A 20605-nucleotide genomic window follows, 5' to 3' on the forward strand; every position below is an offset into this window, starting at 1 on the left:
AGGCCGAGTCGGAGCCGAGGATCGGCTCCGAACCCATCCAGCAAGAAAGAAAGCGAGATGAAGACAACTAACATGGAACGTTATGGTAGGTACATAACTTCTTATTTTATGTAATTTACTTGTCCTGAAGAAGACCTTTTAGATAAGCTTATATTGTGTTTTATTTAGTGAATCTTTCAATGTTGCTTACTTTAATCCTTTGCTTCTCTTACATTTGTGAATGTTGTCATTTCTGTAACTTGCATATCTCTTTTTAATATGTATTTCTTAGTTCCTCACTTGTATATCCAGACTATTAGTGTGTGAAGCATGAGGCTTTTAAGTGAGAATAGGTGGTCTTTTTTCTAATGCACCAGCAAATCATTTTTATCCCTGTTGCCATTATGCCCAAGTGGACTTTAAAAGGTTCCATCTTGAACCCTACATTTACTTGATTAATAAACCACTAGATGAGTAAATAATCTGATGAACATTAGACTTTTGGATGAATCGAAGATGTCTGACTTCATAGTGCTTGTCTTGTTCATAACAGGAGCGAGAGCCTGTCAACTGAGAACCGATCTGTCCACACCATTCCAAGTTGCAGACTTACAAAATCAAGGAGTGAATCTGACTTATCCCAGCCAGAATCTGATGAAGAAGGAAGTGTTTTGGTGAGTGAGTAACACTGGCTTTGTGGCTGACATTTAAGATGAGCAAGTTTTCTGCATTTGTGATCAACGTAGCTAATCAAATTTAGATTATAAAGATAAGGCGGTAAGTACAGTATTCCATTGTATGATGCAAACATAGTGTTTTTTTTATTTAATTTGTTTTAGTAAAGAACTTACAAATGTATGTTTAATTTTACCCTTCTACCTTGGTTTCAGAAGTGTCACTTCCTAGAAGCAGACTCTGTCTTTAACACAGAGTTGTTTGTAGACTACAATCTTTTGTCACATTCTGAACAGGCAGGTTACTTCGATAAGTTTTCTTGTGTCCTTTCAGCCTTTATTTAAAAAGAGTTGTACCCATCTGGGCTGTCTTTGAGTATTTGTAGTCTTCAGAATGAGTTGTGCCTGTCTCATTTGATATATTATAAAATATGAAACCTGATAATCACCGCTCTGTGGATTTTGCTCAAGAAAAGTCCTGCCATTAGTAATCTTCCTTATAGAATATTCTTCTACATGAATTACTGTCCCAAAGCAATTACTGAAAATTGACACAACATTATTGATCATTACATTAGCTTGATTTACTGCAGCCGTACTTAATTGCAGCAATTAAAATTAAGAGAAAAGAAGGTGGAGACTACATTGGATTCCACATATGGAGCTGCACTGCTTGCCAGCAAGAGCCATACACAGGAGTGTTCTGAAAGGCATTGAAATTCAAAGACATTGGTTTGGCAGCATCCTGTAAAGATTAGGCATTGTCTTGAATGCTTTTCTGGACTTTGTCATGCAGTTCTGTTTTGATTGTTTTTTTTTTTTCACGTTAGAATATTCTTAAGTTAACATCATTTGCTGTTTGTATGTCAGTGGTATAATGGTGTGGGCAAATATGCAACCCCAAAGTAGTGTTTAAGCATACTTTTGTCATAAAAGCTGAATGTTGTCACCTTGGAGTGCATTTTATTAGCAAGTCATATGCAAGTCTGCTCTGAAGAGCTCCTTCAGCCAGTACTCCACTTCATTTGCTCCTGTTTGGGATGAAATGCTCTCATGAGCACATTTCATGAAAGTAATTGTATGTGAGCTAAGGGAAATGTGTAAGGTAATTACCTTAACAGTAGATATTGAAGGAGGGGTCACTGTAAATAGTAAGGCTACCCTCTTTTTGTGAGCTGTACATAGTTAAGTTGATTTCCCCATTGTTACAAAACTTTCTAGATATGCATATTACCTGATGTAATCTTTGTTATGCAGTTGCTGTAATGTGTGATCTCTGGATATTACTATCCATGCTGATTCGGTATTATACAAACCTAATGAACTAAATTTTCACTGTGCTTTCTGGGTATCTGCATTCAGGTGATTACATTTTATTACTTTTGCTGGTTAGCAGTGAAGTCTGGCTTCCACTTGCACCCTTATGTTTACATATGCACATGTAGGCTCAAAGAATGGAAGTGTGTGCGAAGAATAATACTGATATTTAAGGGAGCCTGGAGCTACCTGTGGTAGTACCTTGGCTAATGCTAGGCCTGTGTAGACTTTAATCACTGCTGGAAGAAAAAGAGACTAGAAAAATGGCACATTAAAGGTGGGTAATCCAAAACTTATGACTGTTACAGTGACCGCTCCTTAAAGGTATGCTGTTGTGTACTGTTGTTGTGTCTTTCAGCTTTTCCCGGTTAGGGGTCGCCACAGCGGAACTCCGGACCGCTAATGATTGGCAGTAGATTTTTACGTGCCGAGTTGCCGGCCCTAACGCACAACCTTCAACGAAGGTACGCCCATTCACGCACGTCTCCACACAGAAGACGTTCTAGCTGAGAATCGAACAGGACAACATCTTACTGTGAGGCGACATCGCTACCGATGCACCACCACCGCAGTCTGTATTTGTTATAAATATATGTGTATGTATGCATATATGGTTCCTATCAGTAGAGCAAACATAATCTACCAACAGGCTGAAATCTGGCAGCCCAATATAAGAAGGCAGAAGTGCTAATAAGTAGAATGCTAAAACATTAGGTTATGCTGAATTTTTACTCATGCAGGATGTGTGTGCGTGTGCGTGTGTGTGTGTGTGTGTGTGTGTGTGTGTGTGTGTGTGTGTGTGTGTGTGTGTGTGTGTGCGCACGATTGTTTGCAAGATAGAGTTGGAGTAAAGGCTAGAGAAGGAGACAGATGATGCATTATGCTTTCTAACTATGTTTACAGTGTATGTTGAGTGTCTTGTTTAGTGGTACTGTAGGAGAAAGGGTGTTTTGTAACATAAAGTTTAAGGTTAGGGATCTGATGTCTTTTCTGTCTACCTCAACATTTAGGTATACTGCACCCGAATACATCGGAGTTCGGCACATTAGACTAGATTTTTGGCTCGAAGGCTCAGGCCCCTCCCCTTCTCATAATGTACCGCTATCCTACCGGTCCTACAGATTTTGTTTGCTGCTTTGCAAAACAGATCACCTGGGTTTGGTGTTCATCTTAGTGTTTTTCAAAAGATAAATATGCTTTTCTGCTTTATTCTTATCAGGGTTGTTGATTCTTTCAACTATGTAGTACCTACCTTAATACTTCTTTTACCTTTCTCAGGTTCTGGCCTTCTTGTCTGAGTTTTACAGTTGGAGATGGTGGCTTCCTACCATTTTCCCCCAATTTAAATACACCTTTTTAAAAAAAAAAAAGTGTGTCTCTTTATCTATTCATACATACATTTTATATTTATATGTTGTTTGAAATATAGCTTAGATTGTAGTCATGTTGCTTCTAGAATTAGGTCACTATGTAGTTAACAGGGAAGTGATGTGTTTCTTAGCGACATAGAAGTGTACATTGTTCCCATTGGATGATTAGATTTAAGAGGAAGAAATAAATGTGGAGTAGTTTATAGTTTAAGATCTGATGCAGCAACAGTGTTTGTGAAAGCACTTATCGAAATAAAATTACCCTTTGGTTTTATGTCGTGGTGTTTTCTTTTAGTCTGTTTCTGCTCTGTGAAGGTTGGATTTTATATATATATATATATATATATATATATATATATATATATATATATATATATATATATATAAACACACACACACACAGTGGATATAAAAAGTTTACACACCCCTGTTAAAATGCCAGGTTTTTGTGGTAAAAAAAAAAAAATGAGACCACAATAAGTCATTACAAAACTTTTACCACCTTTAACGTGACCTATAACCTATACAAATCAAACAAATCTGTTAGGGAAAAAATATAAAGTGTGCACACACTTAAACTAATACTTTGTTGAAGCACCTTTTGATTTAATTACAGCTATCAGTCTTCTTGTATCTGGTCTTGTTCCATATCTTGTGCTTTGGAACCAGCTTTTTCCTGGAGCCGTCTCCTCCAAGTATGTGATCCCTAATCCTCCTGTCCCTTATAGACAGGGGCAGTCTGTGTGATGCTCAAAGCATAGGCACAAACCATGCCATCTTCTTGCCCCTAGGGGCCATATAGTGGGTAAAATCAGGTTATATTGGCTAGGCTTTTAAAGGCTCTTAAATCATTAGCCTAGTAATCTCCTATGAACCTATGAGAGGCATAGTCAGTGGAGTTCTAATCCTCCCTCTGCAGCATCTTTATTTAGGAACGGTTCAGTTCATGAGGAGTCTGTCAGAAGCGGATGTGAGATAGGATGATGAGGAACTTCCTGAAGACCCAACATCAGCTAGCGTTTTTTTCCCCACTACCCCTTCAGGATTGGCAGGACCTGTTCCTTCCACTCCTTTTTTCATATCTCCTTCTCTACTCCAGCCTTCAGATCAGGTAGTATTGGATCCAGATGCCCACCCTCCCCATGGTACTTCCATCAACGATGATAGTCTGGACATCAAGGACTCTGTCAGTGTCTTTACCTTTTATATCAAACAAGGTTGCAAAGTTGCAGTCTAGAAAAGACACAAAAACTGAAATGTGAAAGACTGTTAACAGACTGGAGGGTCGAGTAGGTTGCCACACCTTCCTTTAAAAATAACAGACACAGATTAAGAATCTGTGTCTGTTATTATTAAAGGAAAGTGTGGAAACCTACTCGGCCTCCAGCCTGTTACAGTCTTTCACATGTCGGTTTTAGTGTCTTTACCTTGCTTGACTGTGAGATCAGATATCTGTGGGTACTCGGGCCTAGGGGTCAGGGATGACTAAGAGATGCACGGAACTCTTTCTACCCTTTGGGGCTTCAGCCCTTGACAGCCCAGTTGCAGCATCGACTTCATATCTAAGCTGGGCCACGTCATGGGAATCTGAGTCTGTGGACCCATGGAGGCCTTCTTTAGGGCTAACTTTAGCTTTTAAGGCCTTTGAAAAGACAATATCCCATTCAGAAGAAGGGCTGCCCTCTCCAGATCCCTTGCTACTTTAGTATCTTCAGTTCCTCTTCATACTTTATCCTTGGGGCAGGCTGACCTAACTGGTCTTGGGCAAGTCCAGTCTCCAGGCTCCCCCAATACTTCCAGTGTGTCTACTTCAAATGATCAAATTTTCAGAACATCGATCATCACATCATCAAAGATCAGATGATCAAAGTACTGAAACATCGAACATAAAAAAAAAAAAAAAATCTAAAAAGAAAGTCTTCTTTTACATTTTTACAGATGGGCAAGCCCCCCCCCCTGCACCCCCCACACCCTCTGCTACTTAAATATACCAACTCTGAGATCACACTATAGTGAAGAGAAAGGTACATTTACTGTTCATAGCTGTACGATGATTTGTTTTCAGGACGCTTGATGTTTCAGAACTTTAATCATCTGGTCTTCGATGATGTGATGATCGATGTTCTGAAACTTCGATCATTTGAAGTAGACCCCTTCCAGTACCTGTACCTCTCTGGATGCCCCTGTTATGGAAGAGCACAGGAAGCATCAGTGTGAAAGGGAGGCATTTGGATGCTCTACAAGAATCCCTCAAAGTCTTTAGGTCTGGCCAGTCAACATCCTGAGTGGTGCCAGCAGACATCTCTCTAGAGTTAGAGGTGGTCCACAACACCATGGGTTTTGTGGTCAATTCACTGAAAATCCTTTGAGCATTCCTGAATGTTTGCCCAACTGTCCTACTCTGAAGGCAGTTGTGTGCTGCTTGGCTATGCATCCACATGCCTTGTCAGTCATCAGTCGTGATTTGTGGGTGCTGAAAATGATAATCAGAGGCTATTTTACTCCCTTTCTGTCTTTTCCTTCTAGACACCCCCCCCCCCCCAATGAAGGGCATTGACTCTAGAAGTCTTAAAGACGCTTGCAAATGAATAATCCCAGAGGTACCACCAAACCAAAGAAGATGCAGAAGTTGTGTGTTCTTTTTAGTTCAAAAAGAACAGAGACCTCAGGCCAGTCTTGGACCTCAGTCAGCTAAGCAACTTTGTAAAACAGATTTTTGTTCTAGATGGTCACTGTGCAGCCTGTATTGCCTCTTCTGTGGAAGAATGATTGGATGTGCTCAGTGGACATCCAGGAAGCCTACTATCACATCAAGATAGCCAGGCAGTCGAGATGGGACCTTCAGGCTGGCAGACATTTTCAGTTCAAAGAGCTGCCATTTGGCCTCACCACAGCCCCCCAGGAGTTTACCAAATACATGGCAGTGGTAGCTGCACAATTCAGACTGCAGGAGTTCTGAGTGTTCCCTTATCTAAGTGACTGGCTTATAACAGCCATTATGAAAGATTTTCTCTTTCAAGCCAGAAACGAGTTACTGCACCATTCTTATCCCTGGGAATCGCAGTCAGTTGAGAAAAATGAGCAGTGGAACCGGTTCAGTCATTAGAATTTATAGGGTGCCTCCTGGACCCAAAATACCTTTTCCCTAACAGCACTGCTATGCTTAGAGATTCTGTCTGAGATTTAGTGATCGTGTTGTCCTGTGTTCATTGTACTGCAGTTGGTGTTTTGCATTTGGAAGAAAAACAGTTGCATTATTGTTAGGCAGTCATATTTGTGTGTATATGTTATACACACACACACACACACACACACACACACACACACACACACACACACACACACACACACACACACACATATGCATCCATGCACCAGTATGTATGTATGTGTATTATATACTGTATTTACATATGTACTTGTGTGTGCCTGTACACACACATTGAGATGAGAGATACATACATAAATACATATGTATATACACAGGTATACCTTCATATGTACGAAAGCACATTTCCGAATGTGCTTAAACGCGAACCATTTAGCCTAATTCCGTCATGCTGACTTCCCTAAACATCACAAAAATATCGAAGTTTGACATTCCCAATTACTCCACCACCGAAATGAGTGCTACCATGGGGCAAAAAGGGGGCGAGGTTTTGTAATTTGGCACTCTGATTTTCGAATTTCGCTGTTTGCAGTTTGCGGCAGCAGTGTGGAAGATGTGGTCGTCGAACTTATGAAGGTATATCATATACACAGACACACACACTACATCCATGCACTTATATCATCCCGCACAGTATATAATGTGCAAAAGGGCATCTGTTGTTTACATTACCTCTCCATTTTGTTTACTTTTCCCTTGACAGCCAGTTTAAGACCTCACCTAGTTAAACAGACCAACTCAAACTGTGGGACATCACCCCAAACATCACATCAGATGCAGAAGGTTATCTGTTGACTGTGGCATCTCTTCATTCTATTGGAAGCCTGCTTAAGAACCCATCTAATTATCCCAGTAATCTCCTACTCTCCATGGGACATCATCCTAGACATCGTTTGAGGTGCATAAGGGCATTTGTTAACTATGATACTCCTTTCTGTTTGCTGTTTCCCCAGGAACCTGTTTAAGAACACACTCAAAGCATGGATAGCTTTAGCTTTATCATAGTCTCATTTCCCATTCTACATCTCTACAACTTTGCACTCCTTGTACAATTAGCAGCATTCATTTTGCTGAGTGTCCTGCTTAAGTATTTGTAGTCTTCCTGGTCTGTGTCTCTATGCTAGTATTTCTTTTCTCTTCAGAAGTGTGTCATCCATGTGAGTAACCTGACAAGCTTTTTTTTTTCTTTTGTTAAGCTTTTACCATTTTAGAAAAACTAATCTACAACCAACTAACTGAATTCCCTCCTTTCCTCTTCAACACAGAATCTGGACAGGCAGGAGCACGTTTACCAAATTATTTGTGCTAATCACTGAAATACTACTTAAAGATCCTGTGCGAACTGACAGAATCAAAGAAGTCTGTTGTCAAAATGCATTTCTTCAGTAGTTGCTTAATGGCTGTCTTTCTGTCATTTAAGTCTGCATTCTGTCTTTTTTTTTTTTATTTTTTTTTTTTAAGGAAGATCTCTTCCAAATATTGCCCTCCATAGCCATAAAATGCTCTGCTTCCATAGATTGCTCTGCAGGAAGTTCTGCTTTTTTGCTGATATACTGACATCACATTCAGGTCAGCAGAATCTATTACCTAGTCGGTGAGAGGGCGAAAGGTGTACAGAGAGAGGATTTTCAGATGGGGCAGTTTTTCTTGTATTTTTGTCTAATTTTCAAGTTTAAGGTTAGTTATATGGTGTTGGTTAATCAGGTCTTCAAATCTGATCCACCCATGCATTCTGTGTTCCTTTTATGTGGAAACAAATGTGAAGGCTGCTTCTGTTTCACTGTCACATAAACACATCTCATGCAGCTCGGAAGTCCATAACTCTAAATTGCCTCTGATTTTGCCTTATGTCACTGAATATCTTACCTTTCATTTGTCCAAGATTTTTACAGAATGCCTCCAATTTTCTTTCATATTTTTACACTGTCCATCCTATGTAAAACTTTTGATTTTTTAGTAAATCACTGAGGATTACAGTCAGGGACCAGAGCTAGATATTAGATTTTCATAGTTTATAGTTCATTTTGTCCAGAAAATGCATGCTGATGCAAAACCTGTTCCATTAATAAATGGACATACTACACTCAGTCTGTTGCAGCATAAATGTGATATTTACTTACTTAAAAAAATTGATGAAAGAGACCCATCTTGGAAGTGCAGGAACCATCCAACATTGCATCATCAAAGAGACACGCATGATGTTGTAAATACAGGAAGTACTGCCCTCATAAGTCTGTAGAGAGGCAAAGTTTGTGAGCAGGAAACAGTAAAATGAAACAGAAAGCAAATTGGATTTGCAGAACGGGAAGATATCCTGTCATCCCAGAAAAAGAGCGACTGCGGGTAAATGCAAAAACTAGTTGCACATGGTCTTTAAGATGGATAATGCGCTTCTCAGTGGCTTTTTAGCATTCCAAAAAAAGCAGTGGATCACCCTCTTTTCTGCATCCAGAATGCAGGAATTAACCTGATAGCTGTAGTATGGTTCTAAGTTTTCTTAAATAGCAGATATTTCAAAGCACAATTAGGCTCAACTTTAGTGGAGTGCAACAAGCCTCTGCAAGTTCCCCAAATGTCTTCTTCATTTTCATTAGCAAACTTCATTACATTACACTAATTCTCCTAAGATCTCATTTGCTGCTGTCAGCAACTACACCATTCTTCAGGACCCACAGCTTAAGTGCACCACTTAATTCTTTTTTTTTTTGTCTGTGATGTTATTTCTGTACATGAATCTCTATTTAGAACCCCTTCATTAATATAATATTGTACAGAATTTCTGTACTTCACTGACTAAATTTAATTACTTTGTCTCCTTTTGTCACATAGGCAGTAGACTGATGGTTCTTACGTATAATTGCTTGGTAATTTTCCTAACTTCATTTCACAGTCTGTACACTGACTTGTAGTTTTTTTTTTTTTTTTTTGACATTTGTTGCTAGTAGAAGTAATGGAAAAGAAGGGAAGAGCTTAGTGTACTAGGTATGGCAACAAAATGCTGCCCCAGGGCCCCATGACCTCTGTGGTGTGCTTGGAACCAGAGCACCTCAGTATGTAAAGCTTTTGGCCGTTACTTATTAGCTCACCGAATAACTTCTTTCCACAGATCTTTCTGCTGAGAAACATGACAGAAAGAAGGATTAAAAAAAGTGAGAAGAAGGATATGGACTCCAGTAAGAGAAAACATGATGATGCTGACCTATCCACAGCACTAGCCCAAGGGACTTCTGGTGGACTGTTATGATTGTAGCAGCAGTCACCAAGCGAGAGCTGCCAGTTAATGTAAGTGTTGTTCATCTTTCCAACAAGGAGTCAAGGGCAATGGCTAGAATGTGGAAGCGTACAAGCTCCAGGCACTGTTGGCTTGAAGGCATTGAACTATGCCACACGTGCAGAGACACAAACACAAAACTGCTTCCGAAAATATTTTGTGAATTAACTGTAGATTTTGGGAAAGTGACATCAGAGACCACAGTAGAGACTATGCTTAACATTATCAACCTGTCTAACTTCTAGGGCATCAGACAGAAGTACTACTGTGAGGTTTCATTCCTGGCTCCGTGTTTGTGACTTTGTGTACAATTTTATAACATCCTTCAGTAATCCGACTTATGATATACATTCTTATTCTGTCCTGCTGTTAAAGAAAACTTGAAGAAAGAGTTGGAAGGTAAGAGCTTGTCTGCCACAGATGTGAAATTTGAGACCCCTTAAAGATCTTACAGCATAAATCAGAAGGGATCCAAATCCTTTTGGTTCAGGAAACCCCAATGCCATCCCTTTGAATCGACCTCAGTCAGGAATGGCTATGAAAAAGGTGACCCTTTAAATGAACACTAAAATGGAGGACATGGAGATCCGCAAACTTGGGGATTCTACAGGGCCCTTTTCCAGCAAGTAATACCAGTATCCTTGACTCCTTGCCCGACTGTTCCCTTTTGGAGTCAGCTGAGGGTCATTTGTCTCTCCATTTGCTGAGTGAATGGTCATCATACAGTACACTCAGATGACAGAGAGACTATGAAAAGGCTTTACTATACCCTTACTCAGTCCATGCTCCCCTCCGATGTCTCACCCCGTACCAGATATTTAACCCTAGCAACAAAAATACTCTCTCAGAAAAAAAAAAAACACTAGACAGAGAGGGTACAGAATCTAATCAAGATTGTTTTTTTAAAAAAGAAAAACAAGAACCTCAGACTGATGATCTTGGCAGCCTAAACTTGCATATTGGAAACACCCCTTTCAGAATGGTTATAGTGCAAGTTATTTTGCTTTGCCTGAAAGCAAACAAATAGATGTGCTTAACTGATTTCTAAGATGCCTGTCTCCATATCACTGTAGTGAAGGCATCCAGAAAATATCTATACTTGCAGCTTGGATGCAGTCATTTTCAGTTCAGAGCTATGCTCTCTGGCCTCATCACTCATCACTCTCCCAACTCTAAGTGTTAAAGTGCATAACAGTAGTTGCAGCCCGTCTGCGACTTTAGAGGGACAGTCTCAGAGAGATCCTGTAGACTTACCGGACTTCTGTATGACTTCCTGTAATGTCCAAAACACTGGTGTTTTTTTATTTCTCCAAATCGTTTGGGTTTCTAATACCATGATGGGAATGGACCCCATTCCTATGTCAAAGTACAATTAAAGTTCATGAAATAAGTATTGTTTCAATCTTTGATGTCAGCCAGAAGTGCTCTTCGCACCGCCCGCACTGTGACCAATAATGACTCCTCCTGCAATTCGTACAGAGTTACATGTATTGGTAACATATCTAAATACAATTGTAGATTCTTTTTTATAAGACCCATTGCTCCTACTGTTATTGGGACTGTCTGGGTGTCTTTTTTCCACATTGCTGTTGTTTCTGCCTGCAAATCCTGATATTTTATGACTTTGTCTCTCTCAGTACCCAAGACACTGTAGTCACACGGTGTGGCGATTTCAATGATCAGTGCTACTTTTGTCTTCTTTTCATGGATCACTATATCTGGTTTTCTAGCATCTGTCTTTTGAACTGTTGGTAGTGAGTGATCCCATGTGATGTAAACTTCATAATTTTCTGTGATGCTTTGTGACTCATGTTTCCAATATTTTTCAGCCACTTCAGTACCATAATGTTTGCACAATCCCCAGTGCAACAATCTTGCCATGTTATTACACCCTTAGCATGTCACAGCCAGCAACGAGGTGTGTGACTGTTTCCAATTCGGTTTTACAAAACCTACATTTGTCTGTTTCTTCCACATGTTCAATGGAGTTTGTAAACCAGGATGTACACAGCCCACTATCTTGGGCCACCAATATTAACCTTTCATCTCTTGATTTGAATTTGCCTCTCCTTAACCATTCTAGCATTCGTTCCTGATCAACATGAGGTTCTTCCAGAAGTTTTCTGTACTTGCAACTGTATTTATACATCTTCCACATTTCTTGCTTTCTTATCTGGTCCCTCACGTTGTATTCTTTCTTTTGTTTTTTGCACATTCCTTTGCTGCCTGATTTTTATCTGCTTCTGGTTTGATTTCATTCCTGCTTGACACCGATCTGCTTTTGCTAGATTAAGCAGAGAAGTCATCTTAGATTTATTCTCCTCATGTTTCAAAACTTTCACTAAGTTTGGTTCGTGTGAGGTCAGCAGATGTGTGGAATCTCCTAATTGCAGATCTATACATGTAATAAATTTCAAGGAGGCCCATTTCTCTTTTGGAACGGGGAATATATAATCTTGGTATGCACTGATTTTTATAAATCATTTCTTAACTATGAAGCATCCTTCTTGTTTTCCTATCTAATCTAGCCAGCACGTTTTGAGGCCAATCAGTCACTCCAAAACTGTAAGTTAGGACAAGGAAGAGCAAATTGGTTTATAGCTTGGATTTTGTTCCTAGATCTCACTGCTATTTTCAGGATTAATATAAATCTTCTAAACTATTCCTTATTAAGTTTTATTCACATTTGTTCATGTTTTATTGTTGCTCCTTCATCAGTTCCCAAATATTTATACACTCCTCCTTGCTTAAGTTCTTTTATATCACATTCCTGTCCCAAACTGATGTTTTCCTGGTGCTGCAGTTTTCCTGCTGTAAAGATTGCTTTTGTACATTTATCAAGACCAAATGACATTCTTACATAATCTGAAAAAGTGTTGACAACTTGCAGTTGTGCTTTCACTTCCTCATCTGATGAGCTATACAGTATTAAATCATTGACAAAGAGAAGATGAGAAGTCTTTACACTTTGTTTTCTGGGAGTCAAATTGCAGCCATGGCCTAAGCTGTTACGTAGACAGCTGAATGGGTTAAGGGTAAGGCAGAATAGCAGAGGTGACAGAGAGTCTCCTTGGGATATCCCCCTTTGAATATTTGTCCCTGGGATAATAATTTGTCCTTTGTCGTGGCTTAATTGCAAAGTGGTCTGCCACTGTTTCATGGCCACTGTTATGTAGTCGATCAGTATAGGGTGTATCTTATACATTTTTAAGCACTGTTTTATCCATGCATGTGGGATACTATCAAATGCTTTTTTGTAGTCAATCCATGCCATACTTAGGTGGTTCTCCTTTTTACAGTTCTCCACTATGACTTTAACAGCAAATGACCTTTGTTCCATATGACTTTCTTTTATTAGCCTTTTGTTCTACTGCTATAATTGAGTTTTCTTCTAAATGACTATAAACTCTGTCTGCATCAATTCCCTTGTATAGTTTATTTGTCATCGGAAGGCAAGTTATTGGTCTATAATTTTTAGGGTACCTTAGAGGTTCACTCTTAAGTAGGAACACTGTTTTTCCTGTTAGCCAGGTTGGTGTCTGTTCGGGGTGCACATATAAACAGTTCTTACTCATGGCTAAATCTTCAGTCGGAAGGTAAGAACTTGTCTGGTGCTGGGAGGTTGAGATGATGAGGAATAAGACCAGCAGTCATGTGACATTAATGATGAAACTGGAGAGGAGAAATCTGAAATGTCTTTACCGTTAGCTGCATGTAGACACAAGAACTATGGTTTTGTGACAAGTGGCTGAAAAAACTGGAAGTTTGTTGAGTGAGTTAAACTGATGGAATGACTGTAAAACATGATCCCCACTTTGTTGTTAATGTTTAGGACATTTTATTACAAGATGGCATCACTCACAGGCGATCTCTGCCATGCATATAAGGCAATGTCTGACCCTGCTTTCTTAGAAATGCTGCATATCTACAAGTCAAATGGTACACTGGTTACTTGCTCTAGAAACCTTAACCTGGTATGTGACATTAATAGAACCTGCTGGAGGGAGGGACAGATTGGTCTCCCAGAGGTTACCACACCTTTGGAACAGACTCCTGCATCATGTTAAACAGAACACCTCATTGGCCCTCTTCAAAAGCAGTCTGGACAGGTAACTGTAAATTCACCCCAGGGGTTCCACCTGTATCTCTCTTGGGCAAGGGCATTAGGTCCTAATCGTGGAAACAAGGGTAGAACTTGGCTAGGCTTGTAAGGTCCGTAGAGCCATTAGCCTAGTAACTTCCTATGATCACACTGATCAGTGGATGGATTAGAACTGTTTCAGTGTGAAAACAGAAACTTTTGAAAACAGAGAGAAAAAGCAAACTTTTACTTCTGTAAAATTTTATTGCTGGTTAGTTACTACACTGCAAGAGGAAGTCAATTAAAAAAGAAGACAAATTGCTGGTGGGGTGGAGCCTTGCAGCTCTTCAGTAAAAAACAATTTGCTTCAGACTTAGTACACAGGATGACTTCCAGTAATTTAGAGGAAACTATATCAGATTCATTCAGATGTGTTTAAAATAAGTGGGGCACTGGAAAATTACATATAGAAGAAGCTTTAAGCAACTATTTAGATGAGTTAATAACATTTCAGAAATTGGAGGTTGAAGTGAAGGAAAGACTGGCTGATTATGAGGCTTCTCAAGAACAAAGCATGCAGGGCAAACCTGAGAGTTTCCACTGTAGTAGATAAATTGGATGAAACACATTGATTTATTTTATGAAAGTAGAAATAATCAACTAGACTGGTAATCCACAACAAGATTTAGTAATTAAAAGGAGACATTGTGTATGTATGCTCCAAATCTGGGCATGAGAAAGAAGCCAAGACCTGTGATTATAAAGATGTCATATCAACGGATGGAACTGCTCCTGACAAAAGTGTGGTATAAGTGTAAAGTATTATCAACTGGGGGACATCAGAGTTTTCAAGAAAAATGATTACTCATTGTACATCAGGCAGAAGATAAGTAAGGTTATGCCTGCAAATCAGAGGATGTCAAGAAGCAGGTGTGAGATTCAATTCGCTATATCCAGCTATCCTCAGAATATTTTTTTTTCTTAAGGAACAAAGGCATTCTTAGATGCAGAGCAGGCGAAGGAGGGGATAAAAAAGTTCACCCAGCAAAAAGTGAGCTAGCAAATTGAATGAGATTCTGTTTCTCATTCGTTTGACAGTAGCACAGTCAATGGACAGAGCTTTGCCATTCAAAACTTTTCCAGTGTTCCAAAGGAAAATGATGGAGTGAAAAAAAAAAGGTACAGGAGCTGACTAGATAAAACAGGGGTAACTTGGACTTAAGCCAAAAATAGTGTCTGGTGATTAAGAGGATGGAAAATAATTGCCATCAAGAATCTGAAAGTAGGAAATAAATTGATGAACTGTAAAGTGACATTTCCATAAAATGCAGTTTGGACATGAGAACTGTATTACTTTTAGAAGTGGGAAGAAAAAAAGAAAAATTGGAAGTTTGTGGACTATTACATTGGTGGGTAGACTCCTTGTATAATTCACACTTTGCAATTAATGTCTAGAAGAATAATGATGGAACTGTAAGTAAAGACAATATTGACAGTATGTGTATATTTCTTGAAGTCATTTGTATGTTGTACTATACATTAGTGTAGTAGAGTATGCAGAGGTACCTTAAATTTGAATTATTTGGATATTGTCTGTGGTCGTAGCTGTTTATCTGGGGCATTTGCCTATAATTTCCTTTTTGGAAAATGCATTGTGTGTGTGTGTGTGTGTGTGTGTGTGTGTGTGTGTGTGTGTTGAGTTAAAGAGTTGCAGTTTAAAATGAATATGTACCTAGTTTTGTGAATGTTTATATTGACACAAAAAGTCTGGGAAATTTGACATGGGTCCAAACAGAAATGAGAAGCTATAATTGCATTTAAAGATCAGTCCGTCAGGTTTTAACATGCGCATGAACGTTGGAAGCATGTATTCAGAAAAACTATCATGTTAAGTATGTGAAAGTAAAAGCACCTTATCAAAGCAACTGCCTTATCAGTCATATGGAATGTGAATGACGTTGTAGGTATGAACAAGAAGTATTGCAGATAAAAGGAAATCTTACAGAACAAGAGGAGGAGCAGTTGTTGAGTGCTGAAGGGAAAGTAAGTATTTGAATAATATGCTTGAGTTTAGAAAAGTTGCTGTTAAACTTTTTTAAAATATTTTTTGATAACCCCAGAGCACAAAAAGTATTAGTTCAGCAACTTGAGCAGCAGAAAATAGAGCTGTTGCCAAACTTAAGGAACCTATTATGGAAGTGAGGAGGGGAAAGTAATAGCAATTTGGAAGTTTTTAACATTTTAAAGGAGAGGACAGTGCCAGCATGTTGGAAGAAAGTTGTGGTGGCTGGACTACTCATATGGGACGGATCCTTTAAATCCAGCTTCATAGAGACCCATTTCCTTTTATAACCATAATTATAAAGCATTTGTCTCTAATGCCAAAATGATTGCAACAAACTGGCAGATATAGATCATTGTGGCTTTGTTGAGGGGAGGCAAACAGTTGACATTAACAAAATGATGAACCAAAGGGAAGCCTAGTTCAAGAAGGCCACACTATTGCTGGTTGAGATTTTGAGTTGGGCATTGGCAGCATTTGTGTTTCCATGTAGAATATTGGGGTTACTTAGTAAGATATAAGAAGTGCAAGAGATGAGAATCAAGGTGTAGGGTACTTCGCTGACAATCTGAGTTTGAATAGAGGAACCAGCCAGGGATGTCCTCATTCTCCTTTGCTTTCTTTTTGCCTTATACAAGGTATAACTGGTGTGATACTCAAGAAAAAAATATGCCTTATGTGCAAATTATGTTATTTTGTACTTGGAAGTCCAGAAAAAGAATTATCAGCATTGTGGAACATTGAGATGGTTTTAATTTTTTTTCAGGAAATAAAATAAATGACGATAAAAGTGTCCCCAAACATTAGTTCTGCAAAGCCTATATTTATGGGGTTATGATAAGATGAAGTATTTAGATGTTTGGATTGAAAAGGACTGCATTACGGCAGCTAAGGATATGTGGAAAGAGACAAAAAGATAATACATAAACTGAGTAGCTGTAAGTTGCAACAGAAATTGTAGTAAAAAAGGCGAAATTATTAGGGTCTTTAAAATAATGCATGATAACTATTGGAATCAATCAGAAGATGTTAGACAAGACTGGGAAATGAGAATTGAAAGCCAATATGCAACGAAACAATGAGTTGTTAGTATGGCACCAATTGTGTAGGATTTTTGCATGGAAGTTTTTGCATTTGTATATTTGTAGACCAGTTAGACTTTGGAGAATTTTCCATAGGCAGACAACAATTGCAGGAGGTGTGATGAGAATGAGACACTGTACTTGGGGACATGTTTTTTGGGAATGCAAAGACTTGGTAGATTTTAGTACTTTTCCTGCATGGTACTTTGTCAGAAATGTTGGGGGGAAGCAAATTATTTTAACTAAGGAAATGTCACTTTTGAACTGGGATGTAAAAACTGAATTGCCTGGACCTAGTAAGGCCGTTCTAAGTTCCATGCTGATGGCTGCCAAAAAGCAATTACTTGAATATGGAAATCAAAATCTAATTCATCTGTAACAGAATTACCAAAGGTTGTAAATGAGATAAAAGAATTGAAGGTGGAATCTTTAGAAAAGGGAAAAAGCAAACTACATAGAAATAAATGAAATCTGTGGGAGCAATGTATACAGAATAATGTAAAATTGGAGGAGCAAAATTTTGTGGAAGGCAGGACTTGAGCAATCCATGTAATGTCAAAGCAAGTAGCGTTGTCGCCTCACAGTAAGACGCTGTCCGGTTCGGTTCTCAGCTAGAGCGTCTTCTGCGTGGAGACGTGCGTGAATGGGCGTACCTTCGTTGAAGGTTGTGCGTCAGGGCTGGTAACTCAGCACGTAAAAATCAACTACCAATCATTAGCAGACCGAAGTTCCACTGTGGCGACCCCCTAACTGGGAAAAGCCGAAAGACAACAACAACATAATAACAGATCAGAAGTATCCTTGTAATGGGTTTTCTCATTTATAATTGAATGTATACTCATGTCACTATAAAACACGAAATGGTTATAAAAGTGTTTTAAAATGTTTTGAAGGACAGTAAATTGATGAAGTAACTGCAACTAAAATTTTTATTCTTATTAGTTGTATAATTTTTCCTGATGTACATTGCATATTGTTATAAAGCAGCTCTGTATGATCTGCAGAAGTATTTTGAATGTGAGGTGTTGAGATTCTCGTTGACTGCTGTTACATGTAATGATGATAAAATAAGAAGTCCCCCCCCCCTTCATTGTGACTACTTACCCCTTCTTATGTCCCCTGGACTTACTTGGACAAGGTTAGAGCTGATGAGGATCATTAAGATCTCTCAGGACCTAATATCATTCTTACTGCCATGGAGTGTTATAATGGCCTACCCTCATCACCCCCTGCCCGATTTTATCTGTTGTGTCCAAGGGGTACTTCTCTGTGGATTTTGCCTTCTCACTCTGCAGTGATTGACTAGACAACCCCCCCCCCCCATGGGATGAGCACACCCATCCCTCCCTCACAGTACCTAAGATACCTGATCCTGTAATCAAACCCAAGTCAGCTGGGCCATAGTTAGAGCTTTATCCCTCTAAGCTATGGTGCTGACTAAAGTAAAAAGTACTTTATCTTAAATGTTGTATATACAAGCTGTACAATATAACAAGATAAGATAGCCTGAAAATAAGCAATCTTATATTTTCATAGGTGTGTACTAGACTGATGGCCCTGGAGCCTTTACAAGCCTAGCCCATAGGAGTATCCTGGCATCGTGCCACCTGACCTTAGTTCCTAGCGCTTCTGTCAAGTAGAGCCACTGGAGTGATCCCCGGGGTGAATTCTCTGTTTCCCATCCACTCATCAAGCTTTCTTTTGAAGAGGGCCAGTGAGGTGCTCTGCTTGACATGTATGGGAAGTCTATTCCATAGCATGGGCAGTCTCTGGGTTATGAACCTGTCCCTCCAGCATATTCTGTTGATTGTGGTAATGAGGATAAGGTATGTGGAGCGTGTAGTGTGGAGGGATTGCGATTTCCTTAGATGTAGCATTTCTAACAGAGCTGGGTCAGACATGGCTTTGAAAGTCGAGCAGAGATCGCCTCTAAGTAGACGATATGAGACAGAGAATAGTTGGAGTTTTTTGATTCTGTCCATATAGGACAAGTGTTTAAGGCCTAGGATCCTCTTTGTGAGGTACTTTTGTGGCCTTTCCAGTTGTTGCAGGTGTGTAGTGAGGTACATCCCAAGTGGGGCATTGTACTCGATACTCTATGATTGGCCTAATGACGGAAGAGTAGAGGGAGACAATGACCTCTTTCTTCCTGGATGCAAAACCCTTAGTAATGAGATGTGCCACATAGAAGGACTTTTGACCACAGTGACAATGTGGTGGTCAAAAGAGAGGTTGCTGTCAACCTGTGTTCCCAGATCTCTTATAACGCTTTCTGTGTTCAGTGGACTACCATCAATGTGGTAATTCAGGGGAACTGGATTTTTCCCAAGGGGGATGACGACACATTTTTGGCATTGAGCTTAAGTCCATGGTTCTGACACCAGTCGTTGGTGTCATTTCTGTAGGATGTCAGCATCACTTGAGGAGTTAATAATAGCTCGCAACTTGCAATCGTCTGCCAATTTTGTCGGCCAGAGTCCCTTCGGTGTTGGCCTGGATTTCAGAGAAGTAGATACCAAACAGGAGAGGACCCAGGACCGAACCCTGTGGGACTCCACTTTTGACTGCTCGGCAGTGTGACTTGAAGTCAGCTACTTTCACACTCTGGGTTCCATCTGTGAGCCAGTTTGCAACCCACCTAGTGACATAGGGGTTGATGCCTAGCTTAGTGAGTTTTTCTATGATTCCTGAGTGGGGAATGGTATCAAAGGCCTTGGCCAGATCAAGGTAGGCTGTATAAACCACCTTGCCTTCATCCACAGCTCTGGTGACTGACGCAAAGAAGTCGACCAAGTTGAGCAGGCATGATCTACCCTTCACAAAACCAAACTGTGTAGGATCCAGAGTTTGGAGATTCCCTTATATCCTTGTTTATTAGGTCCATGATGATGCATTTCATAGCTTTGCATATCAGACTCATAAGGCTAATTGGGCTATAATTCCTGGGGTCTGTAGTCACTCCTCCTTTGTGGAGAGGGATGACTGTAGCAGTGCACCATTTGGTAGGTACAAAGCCTGAGGTAAGGCTGTGATTGAACAGGGCACACAGGTGAGGTGCCAGTTCACTCTGTAGTTCATGTAGAATACAGCCAGGGATATTGTCAGGTCCCATAGAAGCTGTATTTTTGGCCTTGGACAGTGTTTTTTTAACCTGTGCAGCAGTAATACTGGGTGCCTAGCAATCTACTGGTATTGTGATTGGTCCTTTGGGGGGTGGGTAAAGTTATCACTGACTCTGTCGGACAGTGTATTGGCAATATCTGTTGGCTCAGTATAGGAGGCACCATTGTGCAGTAGCTCAGAGCAAATTTGAGTATTGCCTTGGAGATTCTTTACATAACTGTAGAAGGCCTTGTGGATGTTCATCGTGTTTCACTGTTGCAGTCATTACACTTGGGTTATCCTGCTGGCATGCTACTGCAGTCGGCCTGAATTCCAAAGTCCTGGTCCGGCATCGGTTGCTGTCGCCTCTTCCCTGACGTCAGTGCGCCAGGGGTATAAAAGATGCAGCCGACGCCATTTTCTTCAGTCTTTCTTACCACGCGGTGCCCGAAGCAAAAGCAGTTCGCAAGTGCCGGTCGGCCGACTCCTGAGATTTTC

The 20605-nt window shown here is 39.9% G+C and overlaps 1 protein-coding gene across 5 annotated transcripts in view; it reads left to right on the forward strand.

Annotated features, from left to right (window-relative positions):
- The window catches only part of HERC1 (HECT and RLD domain containing E3 ubiquitin protein ligase family member 1), a 3987333-nt gene that overhangs the window by 1315163 nt on the left and 2651565 nt on the right, over positions 1-20605 (forward strand). For all 5 annotated transcript variants that reach the window (XM_044077739.1, XM_044077741.1, XM_044077740.1 and 2 more), the window contains exon 24: positions 533-653. In XM_044077739.1, the coding sequence (XP_043933674.1) occupies positions 533-653 (121 nt within the window). The remainder of the gene's footprint in view (positions 1-532; positions 654-20605) is intronic.

The sequence above is a fragment of the Protopterus annectens genome, chromosome 7.part0 (genome assembly GCF_019279795.1).
Source record: "Protopterus annectens isolate FY-2018-M chromosome 7.part0, PAN1.0, whole genome shotgun sequence".
Classification (NCBI taxonomy): Eukaryota; Metazoa; Chordata; order Ceratodontiformes; family Protopteridae; genus Protopterus; species Protopterus annectens.